The 21,481-nt window shown below is 46.2% G+C and overlaps 1 protein-coding gene across 7 annotated transcripts in view; it reads right to left on the bottom strand.

Annotated features, from left to right (window-relative positions):
• Iqck (IQ motif containing K) overlaps positions 1-21,481 on the bottom strand; it is a 116,369-nt gene that overhangs the window by 47,016 nt on the left and 47,872 nt on the right. For 3 of the 7 annotated variants that reach the window (XR_378252.4, NM_001374605.1, NM_001081446.2), the window contains exon 7: positions 9,510-9,594. The exons of 2 other annotated variants lie outside the window; for them this stretch is intronic. Coding sequence is in view for 3 of the 5 variants with exons in the window: in NM_001374605.1 (NP_001361534.1) it covers positions 9,510-9,594 (85 nt within the window). In the remaining 2 variants the exon portion in view is untranslated. Of the gene's footprint in view, positions 1-9,509; positions 9,595-12,071; positions 12,146-21,481 lie in introns of those variants that run through there. 2 more of the 7 variants (XR_003946504.1, XM_017322337.2) reach the window with 2 other exon arrangements.

Genomic DNA, 21,481 nt, shown 5'->3' with positions numbered 1-21,481 from the left:
ATGCACATCACGACCATGTACACAGCACATATGCAAACCCTGGAGACCAGGGATTTGGGGAGCCACTGCATCTGGAGGCTGCCACTCTCCTCAAGAAGTCAGTGAGATTATGGGACCCCTTCCCCAAATCATAAAACCCCAAGTTCTGTCAGCCTATCGACAGTTGGTACTAGGGCTCTGTTCTTTGAATAATTCTTCATTACCTGGGTCACGTGTCCTGGCTCACTCACATAACCTACACTGACCTTCAAATACATCTAGCACCTTCCACCTCTTTGTGCTTCAAGCTTGCTTTGGGTCTCTGCTCAAACTACAGCCTCTCAGAATGGCCTCCTCAACCATCCTGTGACCTGCAGGAGTCACCTCCCTTGTTCTCTGGTCCTTTCATTTGCTCTCTTCTGTCTTGTGGTACTTATTTGCAGCAGGGTAACTACTCAGCAGGGTTATGATTGCCTCTTAGCTGTTAGGTTTGGCCTTGAGATGAGCCTAGGCCCTGAGAGCCTTGGTACCTTAGTCTTAATTACTAATGCTGCAATGGAGCACCATGACCAGAGCGAGTCGGGGAGGAAAGGGTTTATCTGGCTTTCACTTCCACACCACTGTTGATTATCGAAGGGAGTCTGGACAAGAAGTCAAGCAGTGCTGAGAACCTGGAAGCAGGAGCTGATGCAGAGGGCATGGAGGGATGCTGCTTACCAGCTTGCTCAGTCACCTTTCTTAATAAACCCAGGGTCACCAGCCCAAGGATGTCCCCACCCACAATGGGCTGGGCCCTCCCCTATTAATAACTAATTAAGAAAATGATTTATAGCTGATCTTAGGGAGACATTTAGCTCAATTGAGGTTCCTTCCTTTCAGATGATGCTAGCTTATATCAAGTTGACATAAAGCTAGCCAGATCACATGGTGCATGTTTTGTTCATCCGCTCTGAGGCTTGCAAACTCTGCTCTGAAAAGCACATGCCCCTGGCAAACTGCTGATCTCAGAAGGCTCTAGAACAAACCTGAATAGAACATAATCTCTAGAGCTTATGCTGCAGTCTAAATTCGTTGTAATCTGCCTGATTACCACACGTGTGAGATGAACCTCACACTGTAGGCTGGTGGGGTGGGGTGGGGCGGTTTATTAAGTGATATTATTTTGACAATAGTTGATAAATTTTTGGAGTGGGGAGGTCAGGGTGCTAATAGTGAAACCCATGGCATTGAGCATACTAGACATGTGCACTATCATTGAACTATACCCCAAGCATGCATCTCTACTGTATTTCGTGTGTGTGTGTATGAGTGTGTGTGTGTGTTTGTGTGTTCATGCACATATATGTGCACTTGTATACAGAGTCGAGTCGAGAGGACAACCTCCTGGGTTCTTGTTTTGATTTTTGTTTGTTTGGTTGGTTGGTTGGTTTTGGTTTTTCAAGACAGGGTTTCTCTGTGTAGCTCTGGCTGTCCTGGAACTTACTTTGTAGACCAGGCTGGCCTCGAACTCAGAAATCTGCCTGCCTCTGCCTCCCGAGTGCTGGGATTAAAGGCGTGCACCACCACGCCCGGCTTGATTTTTGTTTTATGTTTGTTTGCTTGCTTTTTGAGTCAGAATCTCTCCCTGTCTTGGAACTCATTCAAGCAGGATACAGAGGGTGACCAGAGAGAGAGCCCATCTATCTGTCTCCACTTCCTGAGTGCTAAGGTTACAAGTCGGGGTCTCACCAGCCCCAGCCCTTTTGCCACATGTTTTATGGATTGAGCGTAGATCCTCATGCATGCACAATAATGACTTTACTAAGCTATTACCCCAGCACCTTTCTCCCTTGTTAAAGTCAGGCTGTGTTGTGTCTTAGGCTGTCCTGGAACTCCCCAAGTAGCTGAGGATAACCTTCAAAGTGCTAGGATTCATGGCATGGCCCTTAACTCTCAGTAAGCCCCTGGTCTCACTCTTCCAAGTGCTGGGATTACAAGTATACACCACTACACAAGGTTCATTTCTTCATACTCTATTACCTACTTGTTTGCACTGATTGACAACCTAGTGCAAGAATGCAAGCAGGGATCTTGCCTTATTTCCCAAAGGACACGTAGTGTTTAAAGCACAGCTGCCTCCCTACTAAGGATGGTTATTAGTGAATGAAGCATCTAACTGTAGAGTCTGCTTGCTAAACTGCTCTGCTGTACCAGTTTCAATTAGTTGGAAAAATTAAATGTAGAGCAGCTTCAAATAACCTCAAAGCAATTATAAAATAAAAAACAATAGTCTTAAATAGGTATTCTAGGCATCACACAGCCAACTGGCCAGATAAGTGTGACTCACACAAAGCTGTTTCCTACCACCCCTGAGTCAGCTGCTATCTGCCCTCACCTGGGCCCCTGCATGAGAACGGAAGTGCTGTTTTTGTGACATGGGTTCACCTAGCTATGTTACTGTCCCCAGAGGAAAGAAGAGGGAGAGAAGCTGAAAAGCAACACAAAGGGAGGAAATGCGCCAGGCCCTCCCTAATGCAGCTGCACCAGGGACACCCTCTCTAGAAGGGAAGGAAGCTCCAGAAAGCCCCAAAGCAGACCGGAAATATAGAGAAGTCAGGCAACCAAGAGAAGGCAGGAGGAGGGCTGGAATGTGGCTCAGTAGGCAGAGCACTGCTCTAGCATGCATAAAATCAGGGGTTCAATTCCCAGCACAGTATAAATGAGGCGGGCAATTAAGGGGTGGAGGTGGATGATCAAGAGTTCTAGGCCAGCCTGAGCTGTCAAGTAAAACCCTGATTCAATCAACAAAAAACATGGTTCAGATCAGATGTGCTCTGCTATGTAAAGGTACCTCTGGACTGAACGAAGAGGCAGGCTGCAAGTGTCTAGAATGAGCACATACATACTCAGGTAAAGAAGTACAACTTTTAAATGTGTTTGCATGAGTGTGTGTGTGTGTGTGTGTGTGTGTGTGTGTGTGTGTGTGTGTGTAGTTTGTGTTTGCATGTTGAGGAAGGTGGGCACAGAACCCACACGAGGAGGTAAGAGGACAACTTTGGGAACTGGTTCTCCTTCCACTGTGGATTCCAGGCTTGCAGCACAAGTGTTTTTTGTTTGTTTGTTTGCTTTTGTTTTTGTTTTTTAACTTATAAACAGCAGAATTACATATGTGAATGTTCACATGAGCAAAGATAGAAAAGATACACCTAGAAGTGTGTTTATTGTCCAGGAACAGTGATGTTCACATTTTGTGTGTGTGTGCATATATGTAGGTGTGAAGACCAGCCAGAAGACAACATCAGGTATCTTTCTCCATCAATGTCCACCCATCTCACTGAACCTGGAACTCATGGGTTTGGTCAGGCTGGCCAGAGAGCTCCACATCCCTAGCTTTGGGATTGCATGTATGTATGCGTTATGTTCAGTGCCCACCTTCTTACATGGGTGCCAGGGCTCTGATCTTAGGTCATTGTGCTTGCCTGGCAGGGACTTTACCTACTGGGCCTTTCGCTTGCTCATCCAGACTCAAGAAGAGGCCATAGTGAGTCTCTGGAGCCTCCCTCCTCCTGCCAAGAGGGAGTGTTTCAATTCAGAGGAAGTACCTCCATGCCCACCAATGACCACGAACACCTAGTCTTGATATTATCGTTCTCTTCACAACATCTTCTGGGTCCTCATGGTATTGAGAGCTTTCTATACCCCACCCCCAGTTCCATTCTTGAAAAGCCCCTCAGTGCAGGTTTCTCACGTGGAACAATAAAAGAAGCCACAAGCAGTGAAGGGGTGAGGCCTCCATCTGCGTGGGTTGCAGAAAGGCCACCCCTGGAACTGCTGCTGCCAACAGAAGCATCTTGTATCTGTGACTTCCTGTATCTCTCCACGTTTCCCAGAATTTTCTTTCACTTGTTCAGTGAGACTTATTTAGATAGCCTTAACTTGGAAATACGTTATAAAATTTTCAAAACATAAATTTTGGCCACACATGGTGACATGGAGCAATCCTGGCACTCAAGAGGCCAACTAGGAAAACATACACATTTGAGGCCTGTTTGGGTTACAAAGTGAGATTCTGTCTTAAAAAATTAAAACAAGGGACTGGTGAGATGGCTCAGCAGGTGGTGACACCTGCCACCATGCCCAGCAAGCCAAGTGTGTCACTGAGACCTATACAGCAGAAACAGAGAGTCAGCTCCCACAAGTTGTCTTCTGACCTCCACATGACTCCCATGACAATTGTGGTGTGTGCCCATACACATACACTTGTACACATTCACAAAAGCATAAAAAATAAGTTTTTAAATTTAAAAATAAAAATGGGCTGGGTGGTGGTGGCACGTGCCTCTAATCCCAGCACCTGGGAGGCAGAGGCAGGCGACTCCTCTGTGAGCTCGAGGCCAGCCTGGTCTACAGAGCGAGTTCCAGGACAGTCAGACTACACAAAGAGACACCCTGTCTCAAAACAACATAATTAACTAACTAATTATTTATTTAAAATAAAGACAAGGGCTGGGGCTGAAGCTCCATTAGTAGAGTGCTTCGTACCATGTGGGAAAGCCCTGGGCTTCATCCCCAGCACTGGATAAAGTGGGTGTGGGAGCACAGGCACATAATCCCAACACTCAGGAGGTAAAGGCCAGAAGATCATAAATTCAGTCATTCTCAGCTATAGAAAGACTTCAAGGCCAACTTGAGCTATAAGACCCAGACTAAAGATAAGTAGACTAATAATTTAAAATCCATCTGTACCGCTGTCCATAGTGCTGACAGGTTAGCTTTACTGTCCAGACAACTTCTCTACCCAACAGGTGATCTTCTTCCCACCTCTGAGATTCTAGGGACTGGACCCTGCTGCTGAGCCAGTGACTGTGGGATACATGCCCAGGTCCTCCACAGCAACAAAGTCAGGTGTGGTGGTCCGTGCAGGTGGTCCCGGAGCTCAAGAACAGGCAGGGTGGGCCATGTTAAGGAAATTAGAACCAACAAGCACAACAACATTATAGCTAATGTTATCATGGCTATCTATAAAAACTCAGATATGTTATTTCAACAACTATGTAAGTGATGACCTAAAGAAAGACATCTATTGATGAGTCTGCAGGTGGGGGCTGGGGCAAGGTGTATAGCTAGCCATATGCACCAAAACTATGCCCCGTAGTCTGCAAAGGGTCAGTGGATTCACTGAGGGGAAGCCCATCCTAGGAATTAAATCTCACCAGCAAGCTGGGGCCAAAACTGCTCTTCAAGTCACAAAGAGCGCAACCAGCTACCAAAGCTCCAGAGAAGTAGCCACACACCAGCCAGAGGGGACCAGTTGTAACCTGATGCAAGCACCCGTGCCTCCCTATGTTTAGCATTCCTTCTGCACGGTCCCACGTCTGACTTTGGGCCACGGGATCTGTACATCTGCTGACAGATATCAGCTGTCGGAGATTCCATCTTCCCTGCAGGACTCTCAGATAAACCTGAAATTCATATCTGGAGTCCAGCCTGCATGGGGGCTGTTATCTCAAGAGCCCCTTCAGTTTCTCTCACTGCAAAGCTTGCAGAAGAGCTGGGTCACACATGCCTTTGATAAAATGAATCTCACCTCTTTCTCTTCCCTCCTCTCTCAGACACATACACAGAGTAAATGCATACCACCCAAATGCTACCCCACTCTCTTCCCAGCTGCCATCTCGGGAAGATTAATGAGGGCAGCTGCTAAGGTCAAGGATCTTGATGCATGAGCAATTCCCCACAGAAGCTCATGGCTATGCGCCTGCGTCAATCACAGAGGAGGGCTAATCAAATGGACCAAACTCATTTGTTATTCATTCCTGAAGATGATTTGAGGATTCAGTTACTCATTTATAAGATTCCAAGAATGCATAATGCCAATATAGCACTGGGGCTGGGGTCAGTGGCAAGTGAGCTAATGTCACTTACCACTTCTGGTGTCTGAATGTTTCTGCGTTGACCAAATGCCCAGTGTTTATTTCATGGTCTCTCCACCACTGAGTATTAGCTGTGCAGACACCTTATTGAATCTAAGATCCTATATATAGCTTCAGGAAGAAAATCCAGATTCTGGACTAAAGTGTCACTTCTAGATCACACAAAGATGGCCTTCCCCTCCCTCAGCAGGCCCCCAGTTATTGAGGAAAGAGGGGGTCATAAACCTAGAGTTAGGGGCTGCCAAAGTCAGTGAGGTTAAGGAAAGAACAGTGGAACAAACAGCCACTCAACCCCCCATTTCCAAACTTCTCAAAGCCTCAGAGGTCAGCAGTGTGTGGAGCTGAGTGATAACCTCTGAGAGTTGTCCACTGCACAGCCTACACACAGTAAGGACCCACTCTCCTATATTCTTCAGCATGATGTCCTTAGGACTCCACTGTCCCAGGCATGCTTCTGGCTTCCTTCCCATCTCTGCCTTCCTCCTTCCACTGAGCCATCAAAACATGAGCAACAGTTGATACACACTGCTAGTAAGCATGTATAGTGGTTTACATGTTTAGTGGTTAGACTCTAGCCTCTCTAGGGTAATTTAACAATAAAAGATCCTTAAGTTACACACTCCATCCACCACCAGCAATTAACCTTGCAGACAAATATCAGACAAGTGTGTAGACACATGAGCAAGGATATTTTACATAAAACTGCAACTTACAAAGTAGACAAAAATAGAATGAATGGCTTACAGTTCAGCAGATTGCAATTCAAGTTATTCACAGAAATAAAACACAGATGCACATCACAGAACTATCAACGTTTGTGGGGTGGGGTCTTTGTGTGTAGACCAGGAAAGTAATCTGCTGGTAAGAGGACAGCATGGGCAGAGTATTTAGCACACCTAACTCTGAAAAGCAAAGTAAAATTTCTCATAAGAATAAAAAATTCTAGGAGGCTAAATACTGAGTGACTGACATCGTTTAGATTTTCCATAATCGGTACATATCATTAACATTAACCAAGCCAATGACTTCAGATCCATTCCCAGAATCCACAAGGTGAAAAGAACAAACTAACTCCTAAACATTGTCCTCTGGCCATCACACAGATGGCACATATGTGCACACAAAAGTACACGTGCATACTGACACACACACATTCACACTTGCAATAAACAAATAAATGTAGAAATGCTTTTTAAAAGGAGATAGTGCTGGGTGGTGGTGGCGCACACCTTTAATCCCAGCACTTGGGAGACAAAGACAGGCGGATTTCTGAGTTCGAGGCCAGCCTGGTCTACAAAATGAGTTCCAGGACAGCCAGGGCTACACAGAGAAACCCTATCTCGAAAAACAACAACAACAAAAAAGTAGATAGTGTGGCGACCATACATAGCTTAGTTGGTAGAGTGCCTGCCTAGCATTCAAGAAGCCTTAACTTTGGTCTCCAGCTTCATACAAAGTCAGGTATGTTGAGACATGCCTGCAATCCCAGCACCCACGCGTGAAGACAAGAGATTTGATCCATTCACATCCTCGACTACATATTGAGTTTGAGACCATCCTGTGCTACGTGAGACCCTGTTTCAGGAAAGAGAAAAGAATGAGAGTACATGCACGAGAGAGAACAGTTTAGTAAGCTTTGCTGTCCCTCAGCAGCCATGGTCAGGCTCTCCCTGGGACGAACTAATGCTCACTCTCCAGGAGTAGAAGCCAGGTTTCTATTTTGTGCCACAGTCCTTCTTCATGTGCAACTGGCAGCATCTGAACATCTTTCTTAAACTGAGAACTGTGATGTTGGGACTCTAGGTTGTGAGTGACAGAAACTGCCCTCCTGAAGGATCTTGGTTTAGCTGAACTCAGAGATAGTTAGAAGAGGGATGAGAAGATAGCTCAGGTAGGGAAATGCAGGAGTACCTGAGTGGGGAAATGCAGGGTACCCAGCACCCACATAGAAAGCTCATCATGATGACACACACACCTATAATCCCAGAGCTGGGGAGACAGAGGCAGGAAGATCCCTGGAGCTTGCAGTTAGTCTAGCCAATGGTGAGCTGCAGGTTCAGGGACAGACTTTATCTCAAAAGTAGAGAGCAATGGAGGAAGACAGCTGACTCTGGCCTCTAGCCTCCCTGTACACACACACACACACACACACACACACACACACACACACACACACACACACACACGTGAATGGAGCTTGAGGACACTGCACTGGGGTGAAGTCAGTCTCTTCAGAACAGGAATTGCATGAGCCCTCTTATGCAGAACAGTGCATTGCTTTCTCATGGCTGGGCCAAACTCCTCCTAAGGCTCTGTCTTAGACAGGTCCTACTGCAGTGATGAAGCGCCATGACCTCCGTCCAGTGGCCATCAAACGTTGCAAACATGGCTACCCATAGGTGTCACAATGCTGACTGCAATCATGGAAATCTTGACATAATCTCAATGTCTCAAATAGGAAAGTGGTTTGGAAGAGACCAGTTACAAAAGAAAAGGGGATTTTCTCCAGGCAAAGTGATAGGGCCATTCCATATGTTAAGGTTTCAAGTGTGCCAAACAGGATACCCAAATGATGGCAAGGACGCCTGCTGGGACACTATTGGTGCAAGGGCTGGGACACTGTTGGTGCAAGGGCTGGGAAACTGTCTTTTCTAAACAATGGGTTTTCCTCTCTGTGGAAATGAACATGAAATACTGCCTTTTGCTTTTTTGTTTGTTTGATTTTTTGAGGCAGGGTCTCCCTCCCTGCACCCCCCTATCTCTTTCCAGCCCCAGCTTGTCTTGCTTAAACTTGTGGTCCTCCTGGCTTTGTCTCCCAAGTGCTGCAATTACAGTGATTACCCCAACCTCCTCCTCCTCCTCTCTCTTCCTCTTCTTCCTCTTCCCTTCTTCTTCCTCCTCTTCCTCCTCTTCTTCCTCCTCCCTTCTTCCTCCTTCTCCTCCTCCCCACCTCCTTCTTCTTCCTTCTTCCTTCTTCCTTCCTTCCTTCTTCCTTCTTTCTTCTTTCTTCTTTCTTCTTCCTCCTTCCTTCCTCCTTCCTCCTTCCTCCTTCCTCCCTTCCTCCCTTCCTCCCTTCCTCCCTTCCTCCCTTCCTCCTTCCTCCTTCCTCCTTTCTCCCTTCTTCTTCTTCTTCTTCTTCTTCTTCTTCTTCTTCTTCTTCTTCTTCTTCTTCTTCTTCTTCTTCTTCTTCTTCTCCTTTTGTTTTTGGAAAAAAGGCTTCTCACTGACAATGAATCTCATCCATTAAGCTGGACTGGATGGCCTATGAGCTTCAGAAGTCTGCCTCTTACCACCCAATCCAGGCTGGGATCACAGGCACAGGCCACCCTACCTAGCTTTTTACATAGATTCTGTGCATATGACCTCAGAACATCAGCTTGTATAGCAGGCACTTTCACAACTGAGCCATCACCCCAACCCTCAAATGTGTCTTATATGATAATTGCAAAATAAGTTTTGATTTTTTAAAAATCCAAATTCCACTGTTTTGCAGAGTCCTATCTCTGGGGTCTGTATGTGAGTGACAACATTCAACTTCTGATACATCTGTTTTCTCCCTAGTCCACCATGCCAGAAGTCCTCATGATGTTTAATGTCATAGTCAAAGGTGGCCCTTACCAGATAGGCTCTCCAGAAGGCCTGGATCCTGACTGCTGCTTCTTCTTCTGTCAGTAGCAGGGAGAGTGGAATTGGTGGCCGCGGGCTGAAAAGCAATAAAATGGTCATAGGCCTGTGAGAATCCATCCTTCATCCTGCCAATGCCTTTGACAATGTAGCGGTTTTCCTGATTAAGGGCCTCGTCCATCCTCATTCTTAGAGGGCAAAAATGTCATTTTTGATGGAAAAGTGTACGCTTGAGTTAGCATTTCTTGTTAAGACCTGAAATTTTTAAAAATTGTTATCCCTACACCCATCTGTGTGTGTGCGTGTGCGTGTGTGTGTGGTATATTATATCTGTGCATGTGTGCCTTTGTGTCCACAAGTGGAAGACAGAGGCTGACATCCAGTATCTGCCCCTGTAATAGTCCACTGTTTTTTGAAACAGGATCTTAAATTGAACCTTCACTTTCCACTTTTAGCCCCATCAGACAGTCTTTAGTTTGTTTGTTGCTTCTGGTTTTGCCTCTTCTTGCCTAATAGCTACTTTCCTGGCTGCAATGCTCTGCCCCTGGAGTGCCCTGCTTGCCACATTCGGTGTCTTGCCCACCTGTTCTTCCGTTGTCCATATGTTAGAAATCAGTGGTGTCATACTGCCACCTCACGCCCCTGCAGTGGCTGCCCTCACTAGTTAAAATCAAGTGGCTTCTAGAGACCTTGGCATTTCAAAGGAGACCTTGGAATGGTGGCAGCGATCTTAGAGAATAACAGTGAAATGCACTAATACCTGTTGCTATTTACTGAGCACCTTCTGGCCCCACCCTAACCGGGCCTGTTCCCAAGTTCCAGCAAACCCGGCCTTTCAGCTCCTCTGAAAGAGTGCCTCCAAATCACTAGAGTACCAGGACAGTGGTACATGGTGCTCTCTTCTCAAGGGTACCCAGCAGAGGAGTTGCAGGGCCTTACATCCCAGCCTGTGATCTGCTCACTCAGCCCTGTGCCACGGCATGGGGACATATCTGCCCTAAGATGAGGTCATTTTTCTTTAATTTGCTCCAGTGTGCCTGAGGGCTGGTCAAGGTCAGACACAATTTTCTCCTGGTTTACACTTAGGCCCCTTCTGAGTTCCACCCAAATGTTATTTAAAACATCCTTTGATTAGGTTGGGGTCTAGCTATTATTCTTCCTAATCCTTGGCCCAATTTGGAAACCAGTCTGTGTGCTAAAGCCACGGGAGCACAGCCTGCTGTCATGTTGGCTCCTCTCGGCAATAGAACTTGGGACAAGACAGGCAGGCAGTAGGCACTCAATACCCATGAAGGCAGGCTACTATGATGAGATATCCTACAGAAACCATTTAAGGGAGGGAGGGCCAATTTTGGCTCATGGTTCCAGAGGGATTTCAGTTCTTCAAGGTGAAATCCACGGCCATGTGAGTGTGTGGTGGAGAGCCCTCACATTGAAGCTGTCCAGGAAACAGAAAACTAGAATGAAGCCAGGGGCAAGTGTGACTTTCCAAGTCCCTCCCCAGTAACCTACTCTCATTAGCCAAGCCCAACTCCTAAGGGTTCCAAAGCCTTCCAAACAGCACCACATGAGTGGGATTTAATAGTCACATATGAACTGGTAGGTATACTTCAGACTGAACCCCCAACACAGACTGGCTGGGGGCTACATGCTATGTGGCACATGGCTTCATGAAATGCTCACAACTGGAACAAGGGGCTGCTGTAATCTTGTGTTTGGGGCTGAAGAGGCTGAAAGGCATGAAGAAAAGGAGGAAGGGGAGGAGGAAGAATAGGAAGAGGAGGAAGGAAAGAAGAGGAGGAAGAATAGGAAGAGGAGGAAGGAGAGGAAGGGGAGGAAGAATAGGAAGAGGAGGAAGGAAAGAAGAGGAGGAAGAATAGGAAGAGGAGGAAGGAGAGGAAGGGGAGGAAGAATAGGAAGAGGAGGAAGGAGAGGAAGGGGAGGATGAATAGGAAGAGGAGGAAGGAAAGAAGAGGAGGAAGAATAGGAAGAGGAGGAAGGAAAGAAGAGGAGGAAGAATAGGAAGAGGAGAAAGGAAAGAAGAGGAGGAAGAATAGGAAGAGGAGGAAGGAGAGTAAGGGGAGGATAAATAGGAAGAGGAGGAAGGAAAGAAGAGGAGGAAGAATAGGAAGAGGAGGAAGGAGAGGAAGGGGAGGATGAATAGGAAGAGGAGGAAGGAAAGAAGAGGAGGAAGAATAGGAAGAGGAGGAAGGAAAGAAGAGGAGGAATAGGAAGAGGAGGAAGGAAAGAAGAGGAGGAAGAATAGGAAGAGGAGGAAGGAAAGAAGAGGAGGAAGAATAGGAAGAGGAGGAAGGAGAGGAAGGGGAGGAAGAAGAAGGGAAGGAAGGAAAAGAAGAGGAGGAAGAAGAGGAGGAGGAAGAAAAGGAAGAGGAGGAGAGGAGAAGGAGGAGGAAGAAGAAGAAGGAGAGGAAGAGGAAGGAGAAGAAGAGGAGGAGGGGGGGAGGGGAGGAGGACAAAGACGACGACGATGACGATGAGGAGGAGGCAGAGGATATAACAAAGGGAATTCATTCAAGGACACTGACTACTTCCTACCTAGAATGCAAGCTGTCCAGAAGAGTGACCAGAGAAGGGAAGAGCAGCTAACGTGGAAGTAGGGAGTCTAGCAGCTGTTGGATAACAAACAGAAGAGAACATGGCCATTTGCTTAGGAGTTAAAAAAAAAAAATAGGGAAGGGAAGCCTTAATCACAAAGCACACTCCTCCCTTGACCTTACAGTGACAATGTAGGAGCTTGCCATCTATCCTGATTTCCTCAGCAAAGTCCTACCTGAGGAAAGTCCTACCTGAGGAAAGTCCTACCTGAGGAAAGTCCTACCTGAGAATGCTTTAACAAAGCAGCCTCTGTGGCCAGCATCTAAAGGGAGGTTTGATGGGGTCTTCTTTTCAGGGGAGATCTTCCTTGCTGTAGGTGTGCTTCTCAGTTCTGATGTGGCAAATGACACAATGACAGTGTTCCTGTCGGGGACCAGAGGAAGGAACACCTGCAAAGCTGAGGACACTGGGGCCAGCACGGCCCAGCAAAGGGCCTGAGCCAGTAATGAGACCTGGAGCCATTTTGCATCTCAATGACATGTGCAAAAGGCAAAATGAGATGTCTAATAGGCTTGTGAGGCAGTAACATGAGGCCACCTTTAGTGATGTCGCTGGCTTTCATGGCTAAATAATACAGTCCTGTCTCATTGCCTAACAAGAATAAGTGCAAGAGAGCCAGCGGGTATCAGGCTGAATGAAAAGGATCTGCTCTTGCAGAGAAGCGCCTGGGAATTATTCGCTTCAGCAGGCCATCTTGAAGGGACAGATGCCGAGCCAGGTCCTTCCCTGTCCTGGAATCAGTGCAGCTGGCCTCAGGTCAGATAAAAATAAAGGGGCCAGCCTCATCCCCAGGACCCTAGGGGCAAAAGATATGAATGTGTCAATCACAGGAGGAGGCTGCTGCAGAGAGGCCCCTCAGGGCTGGGGCTGGCATTCCCAGAGAAGACATTCTATCTATCGCCGAGTGTCTCCAAGACGACTTGCCTTATTAGCAACAGTGATCAGCATGACTGCCCCCTTTTTCTCTTAAGAGTTAAATGTTTTTGCACCCTAAGAATCAATGCTGTAATCTTAAGAGGAATAGGAACTAGTTTTCCTGACTCGTGTGTGTGTGTGTGTGTGTGTGTGCGTGTGCGTGTGCGTGTGTGTGTTGTAGATTTAAAAATGTATTCATGTGCTTTCCGATTCCACCCCCTTTTGGCTGGGAAGTAAAAGGTTTGTGGGCAGAAAGAAGATCCTGCCTGCTTACAAACTGAGCAGTGAGAACAGGGTCAGAGAGATGGCTCCGTGGTCAGGACTGTTGATTGCACAATCACCAAAACACAGTTCAAGTCCCATCATCTCACCAAGCCCATTGTCCTGAGCCAATCTCTTGGGGGTGGGGTCTGGCATTCTCTTCCTGTCCTCATGTGCACAGGTACATGCACCTGTGTGTGCACACGCACAGGCATGCATACACTCACAGACATACACTAAAAAGATCTAGGAAGGTTGCCCTCATCCATTTCTCTACCCAGGTGTAAGAATTTCAGAGTCAGGTAGAAAGAAAAAAAAGCTTATCTGGTATTGAACATTAGATTTTAGATTAATTTATCCTCCTTTCATTAGGTGAAAGATGAGCTGTTTTCTTGGAACATAAAAGCAAGAATGATCCAGATAGAGATCTATTTCCAAAGATGGCACGGGCCAAGCTTCCATCAATCATCGTAAAGTCTTTTAATGGCCTAGGATTGGATGCCATCCACCTACTGTATCTGGCTAGGGATGTGGCCCTCTACATTAACTGCCTTACTCTCCTACACTCTTTACTGGGTACTTACATTCTGGGCCAAGGGGTGCACTATTGTGGGTATGTGTAGAAGGCAGAGGTGGATGCCAGCTGTCTTCCTTAATTGGACTCCACAAAAAAACAAAAAAAAAAACAAAAAACAAAAAACAAAAAACAAAAAACTGCAGCCCACTGATTCTACTTGGCTGTCTGGCAATGAATACCTGGAGCTCTGTCCACACCTCCACAGTACTGGTCTCCCAGGCCTGTATAAATGTACTTAGCTTTTTACCTGGGTACTGGAGATCTGAACTCAGGTCCTCATGCTTGCACAACAAGCATGTTATAGACAGAGCTATCTCACCAGCCCCCTCATAGTCTTGATTAGGAATGACAGTCACTGAAAGGACTGGATCTCCTATAATTCCTGAAGACCCAGTATTCTGCGACAGGAGGAATTTCACCAAAGATCCAGGCAGAATGCTAAGTGTGGCCTTCCCGTACATTCAGAATTCCTTGTTAGTGGGCTGTGTTTGGCTTTTGCCCCCTCAGTCAACAAGCAGTGATTCCTCATCAGCTGAGCCACTGCCCTGGTTAGACACACAGTTGGGCTGCTCAGTCAACCTCATCCCTGATGCTGGGAGCCCAGAAAGCAGCCTACTGAACAGCTCTTTCAAGACCAAGACAGAGAGTTGATATTTTTTTCATAAAATACACCCAATTGTGATGTTATTTAGCTAATTTGTAACTAACTATATGATTTTTCTAATGTGACTTAGGGAGACTTAACAACTGGCCACCCGTTCAGACTTCCAAGGGTGGGCTCAGGTCAGGGTGTGTGGGAGGGTAGCAGGCTCATCCCTTCCAACCCCTTCTAAGCTATCAGAAGAGTGCTGACGTCACTAAGGATGGAACCTCCAGCCTTATGCTTGTTAAAGATGCTCTCCCAATGAGCTGCACTCCAGCCGGATTTTCACTTTTCTATTTAAAATGCCTTGGACCCCTTTCTACCTGTCAATTTCTATTCTTACCCAGAATATTATTTTTAAAAACATAGATTCAGGATAAAGGATTACAGAAAGAAAAGCTGATGCTACTGTAATACATGTGCTTTTAAATTAGGTGCATATAATTAGAACTAACGTGGTTGGTCAGCCACTGCCACTTAAAGGAGCCACAAGTGTAAATGGTGCTTCAGCATTATTACACATCTGTAATGTGACAAGAAGCCCTCCGTGGCTGCCACTGTGACCAAGTCCACCATAAGCACTCCAGACCCCGCCAGAGCCACTGCCAGACTCATAATTAGACAGAGATTAGAGAAAGCTTAACCTCTCACCTCTCCATTCCAGGTCCCTGAATTAGGGACAAGCTGAGGCAGGAGCTGGGGCAAGAGAGGAAAGGTAAGTTTTATATCCACTAAGAGACTGGATACTTAGAATGTAAAGTTAAACAGGATGAAGCCCAGGAGAGAAGCCAGACCATTTAATAAACAGAATGAGGTCTGGGGAGATGGCTCAGTAGGTAAACCACTTGCCACTCATCCAGGAAGACTTTACACTGTGCCCATGTAAATCTGGGCACAGTGGCATGCAACGTAATTCCAGTGTCCTATGGTAAGATGGGAAAAGACGAGAATCCCTGGAAACATTCAGGCCAGCTGGCCTGGCATACATGGTAGCAACCAACCAAGAGATCTTGTCCTCAACTAAGGTGGAAAATGAGGACCAGTAACATAGTTGTCTTTTGAACTCTATATAGGCACTATAGCACACATGTACCCACACAAACACACACATATATATACACACGCCATATACATAGCATCACACGCACACATTTCAAAGCCAGAATGCAGTAAGTCTCAGAATTTGACTAAAAAGTACTAAAGGGGTCTTCCCAGATGGAAGAGGGATTCAGTAATATCAGCCTGTCACATGACTTATCCTAGAGACAGAGGCCAGTAGGAGCATTAGCAGACCAAAGAAAGAATCCCATTAGTCAAGCTGGATGAACGCATTGGTTTAGTAGGGTTATTTACAGGAGCGTGGGTGACTCGAAGGCAGCTACACCGACAGAAGGTCCCGCCCCAGCCTGGGTGACTCATGAAAGGCTGCACTGATGAAGAAGCCCATTGTTTTAACCTCACATGTAACACTGGGGAGGGTATCTCAGAACTTCATGAGCCCTGCTAGTCTCCACCTCCACAAGGGGACGTCAATAGCTCTGCTCCCAAGAGTCCCCCAATGGTTTCCCATGGAATGTTCCAGCTGCTGACTTAAGTCAGCAATAGTTATATCAAGCCCAGAGAGGTGTTTGCACACCAAGGCCTCCATGTAGCTATCACCTCCACTAACACATTTACTTTCTCATCTGTCATCAGTTGCCTGTGGTGAGCAGATGTTTGCTCACATTGCCTCAGGAATGAGTATCACAAAATAGTGTCACAATAATCATGATGGACTGTATTCCTCCAGAAAATTATCAACCCTTTCTGTTGCTTTTGTCAGGAGATTTTATCATATAAACAAGAAACTAAGGCACATGCCATGTGTGTACGTGTGTGGTCTATTTATGTGTATTTAGACCCAGATTCCACATATAAGAGAAGTCATGTAATAGTCTGTCTTTGAGATGAGTGGTTTTGCTCAGCTACACATTCCTCTATGAAACCCTGCTTAAGGACAGGCTGAAAGCAACAGGCCAAATGTTCACAAACTGGAAGGTATAGTGTGAACCAAAGTGAAGTTTCTCCCTCTAGAAGCCTCTAACAGTCCTTACAGCCCTGGAAAGCTTACCAACACTGTGCCCTTGAGATCTCTACATCAAAGCCAGGTGGCACTCTCCTTTAATCACAGCACTTGGGAGGCAGGGGCAGGTGGATCTCTGTGAGTTCAAGACCAGCCTGGTCTACTGACAGAGTTCCAGGACAGCCAGGCTACACAGAGAAACCTGTCTTGTAAAACAACAACAACAAAAGAGATCTCTACATTGAATCCCCAGACCCTGGAATGTAATTCCTCTCATAGCACAAGGAACTGCAGATGCAGAGCTCAAGACCTTGATGGGGGAGATGATCCCGACTACCCAAAAGGCCCAATGCTACAGCCACTTAGGAGAAGGAAGGAAGGTGAGGTACTAGGGAAAAGTAAGAGATGCAAGCAAAGGATTGGCCTGCAGAAGCTGGGACATCAGGACAGGATTCTTCCCTTAGCTCCTAGAAGGCACTGAACTGATGTGGCAACTGGATCCTCCAAATTCATAAAAGAAATGTGTGTGATTTTAAGCTACTGCATTTATAGTAACTCTGAAGCAGCCAGCGGCAATCAATACATCATTCATCTCGTAAATGGTGGTGACATGGAGCCCAGATGTGTCTGCCATGCTGGCTCATGCTGACAAGATCCACAAGCAACAGGAAGGAGGAGGGGAAATGGTGCCATGTGTCCTAGAAAAGTGGCCACCTGTGCATCCAACTGCCAGTGACAGGAGTCACTGAGGACTTACACAAATCAATGGGGCCCAACCCCCTGAAGCAGCTTCACTTTCTGCCTCCCTCAGAAAACAAATAAAACAGCAAGTAGCGAAGATGGCAGACTGTCCCCTGAGACTCCGGCCTTGGTGATGACAGAGACAGAAATATACTCTCTGTAAGACAAAATTAATTGAAAGGCTTTTTTTCCTATCAAGAGGACATGACCACAAAATTTCTGCCCAACCAGCATGTATTATGAACACCAGAGGCAAATGTGTGAGCTTCCTGGGCCACCTTGAAAGCTCCAGTGTTCCTGGTCCCTCTGTCAACTCCACTGCAGAGATGGTCATGCCGCCGGGACTTGTCCTCAGATGCCACAGAGACAATTCTGTTTTCACCTCAGTTTGTGGTCATAAGATACCTTTAATCATCAAAGTATGGTGGGGTTTCTTCCTTTTTATTTATTTTGTCCAAAGATAGAATTTGGCTGAAAAACACACTTTACCCAAGGCAACCTTTTCTTTTCTAACACAACAGTGGCTTCACTGAAGGCATCAGTTTTAATGATGTCTTTCACGAGCCTTCTCCCCTGAGACATGAGACGAGAAGGGCAGCGGACCCTTTTGTTCCTAGCTCAATTTGCTATTTCTTTTTTTCCTAATGACACTGATTGAATCTCAGGGCAATACTTTTTGGCTAAAGAAAAAAAAATCGTAATGTTTCCTATTCTGATAATTATTTTGCCTCTGACTGCCTGGTTGAATTAGGGCTTTATGCTATATGCTTGAAGATAAGGGTAAGGCCAGCAGAAGATACAGTATGACACACCCACTGAGAGGCAGGGAAGAGGCCCCTCTCACACTCCAGACCACAGTGGACCTCAGCGCTGTTCCCCAGTGTCACCCTTTTCCTGGAGAGGATCTGGGCATCCCTGCTCTGCGCTGCATGGCTTTCGGCTCCTCCCGGAAGCTGGGGTCACTCCTTACACTGAGGATGAACTTGGCCTTGTGACTTGCACTAGCAAGTAGCGTGTGATCAGTAGTGTTTGTCACTGCATGGCTCAGCCATTGTTTTCTTCCTCGGTGAGGCTCCTTCCCCCGAGGTTGTAAGATGAAATGAAATTTAGAACAGAGCCCACATGACAAGCATCCAGCATGAAAGAGTGAACAGTAAACCTGTGGTGTACAACACTGAAATGGGGGGGGAGGGCTATTTGTTACTGTGGCAGCACCTAGAGAAAGCTGACTACCACAGAGTACTGCTGGGTATGTGGCAATATCACGAAAGAGGACATATCAATCGAGGTGCTTTCATCTACAAGTACCAGAAATTGAACTCAAAATGGCTGAAGGAAAAAAGGGTGGGGAAAGAAAGGGTGCTCATTTAACTTCAAAAGAATAGCATTGACTTTCAACATAGCCAGATAAGAAGTAAGCATGTCAGTCAGTCAGTCAGTCAGTCAGTCAGTACTCAGACTCTTGCCATCTCTCAGGCCTGCTTTCTATCAGACACAATTTTATTATCTTATTGCTTTTAGCAACTCAAGAATTGTCACTCAGGAGACCCATACCTAGGCCTAGGGCTGTAGCTCATTGGCAGAGCACTTATCTAGCATGCCTAAGGCCCTGAGTTTGATCCCCAGAGCTACAAAAACAAAGCAAAGATCTAACTCTAGTGGAAAGAAAAGTCTCTCCTGATGAAAAGTCTTGAGATTATGTCAGACTGAACGGCTTAGGTAGCAAGCAGAGTAGGCAGGGATTCCAGCTGTTGGACAGACCGGCCCCATCCTCAGCAGAGCGAACGCCAGCTCACTAGTGAGAGATATGGGAAGTTAAGTGCCCAGAAGCAAGAAAATCAAAGCAAAGAAGCCTTGTGTTTTAATATAATTTATGTTGTATTATAATTACAGAAAATCATAATCATCAACTAGAAGTGAGAAAACAGCAAAAAGAAAAGACATAAATAGCCCTTTGTTTTGCAGCCTTCTTTTGAGACCTGCTATGTAGGTATAAAGTAACCAAGGACTCTGCATTTGTCATTCTCCTGCCTCCACCTCTGGAGTACGGAGATGTTAGCCATGCACCATCACACCCTGTCTATGCAGTGCTGGGGACTGGATCTATAAATGCATCCTTCATGCGCACTAGGCAAGCACTCTACCAACTGAGCTTCAGCCTCATGCCTGTTCTGCATCCTTAAAGTAATTCTTTGCTTGGAGAAAAATCAAAGATGCCCATGTTTAAGTGAAGCGTTGTTTTTCTGAAAGAATCCTTAGGTCTTGTGATGGTTTGTATATGTTTGGCCCAGAGAGTGGCACTATTTGGAGGAGTGGCCTTTTTTGGAGTGTGTGTGGCCTTGCTGGAATAGGTGTGTCACTCTGGGCATGAGCTTTAAGACCCTACTCCTAGCTGCTTGGAAGTCAGTCTTCCACGAGCAGCCCTCAGACGAAGATGTAGAACTCTCAGTTCCTGCTGCATCATGCCTGCCTGGATGCTCCAATGCTTCTGCCTTGATAACAGATGGTACCTCTGAACCTATAAGCCAGCCCCAATTAATTGTTGTCCTTATAAGAGTTGCCTTGGTCATGGTATCTGGTAATGGCAGTAAAACCCTAACTAAGACGGGTCTTGAGTGATTTAATCCCACACCAGTCCTTGACATGGAACGTTTCCTTTCCCTGCATCATCAACCTCATAAAGGCACACATTTTATGCATGATAAACACTCTACTTTCAAGTTTATGTGCAGAAGAGCATTTTTAAAGACTGTCAATATATTAGGCTATACAAAAATGTAGTTATATAAAAACAAAGAGAGGCAGGGGAAAGGTAGCTATGAAGGACTAGACAGAATACAGAGTCTGCTAAACTGAGGATGGGGAGAGAGGATGACAGGTGAACCTGGTGGGAGAGGGATCACTTGCAGGACAGTCACTAGGAAGCCACCTGTGAGAACCACTTCCAACTCAGCTGTAATCTCACATGACAGTGGCACTGAGCTGTAGGCAGCTAGACCTTGACATTAAAATAAGATCCAGACTCACAAAGTCGCTGGCTCCCTTCCAGACTGGTAGACAGGCTTACAGCAGGCAGGCAGTGTCAGCAGACATAGTTAGCATTGCATCTCTCACAGGTTGTTTACTAAAGGTGAGCCAGGAAAGGAAACACTCATTTACTCAAAATATCCACTTCAAATCCCTTAAACTACCCAAATGCATGTATTCCATCCTCACGAGGTCGGTTTTCTTCCCGTCTCACTAGTGACCATGTTAAGGTCGGTTGGCAGGTGAGGCAGTGCAGTGCGAATGTGCTCTTGACGGGGCTGACTGGAGGTGGGCTGCCTGCGTTCAAGTCCCACCTCTGCTGCTGACTTAGCACCCTGAGCAAAACTTAATCACCTGTGTTTCAGTTCCTTCTTGGAAATGTGGCTGTGGCCAGAACAGCCAGTGTGCCCCAGGACCCATGAGTCTACCTCACAGCACAGGCCACAGCAACCTTCCTTGCGGGAGGCTGGGGCCGGGCTCTGTGAGGAGGGTGGAAAAGGTTAAAAACCTTTTAGGCAGAGAAGGCTAAGAACGGGACAGGGAACATTTCCATTTCTGCACTGCCTGTTATTCTGATCTTGCCATTGTCTATAAGAGGATGGCTGGCTGGCAGCAGGCCGCATGCGTGGGGAAGAAGTCCAGTGACCACCATAATTCCCCAAGACTCACTTCCTTTATTTTCAACTTCCCAGTTTTAGCATCTATATGCAAGAGCTGTGGAAAGTTTAGAGGGGATCGAGCATATTCAAGAAAGCATCCGGCAGAGTGGCTCCTTGGTCAGACTTGTGATGATCACCCAGATGCAGGGTGACGTCTACCTAACAAAGAATTCGCACCTGACTGTACCCTAAGACTACTCGGGAATCATTTCAGTACTCAGCTGAGGCAGGAGAACTGAAAGTTTGAGGCCAGCCTAGGCTACATAATAAGAGTCTGTCTAAATAGAAACCACAATAAACTGAACATACAGAATGCTTTTTAAAACAAAAATGGAAATAAAATAATGTTCAGGACATCACGGAGATTTGAATTTAACAGGTCTTGAGGGAAAGTTCTACAGATGGTTTAATTTTTTTTTCTTGTTTTTTGAGACAAGGTCTCAGTATATAGCCTTGGCTGTCCTG

Source organism: Mus musculus, chromosome 7, assembly GCF_000001635.26.
Source record: "Mus musculus strain C57BL/6J chromosome 7, GRCm38.p6 C57BL/6J".
Classification (NCBI taxonomy): Eukaryota; Metazoa; Chordata; class Mammalia; order Rodentia; family Muridae; genus Mus; species Mus musculus.
Note: the sequence above shows the minus strand (reverse complement) of the source record. Positions and strands in the feature narration are given on the sequence as shown.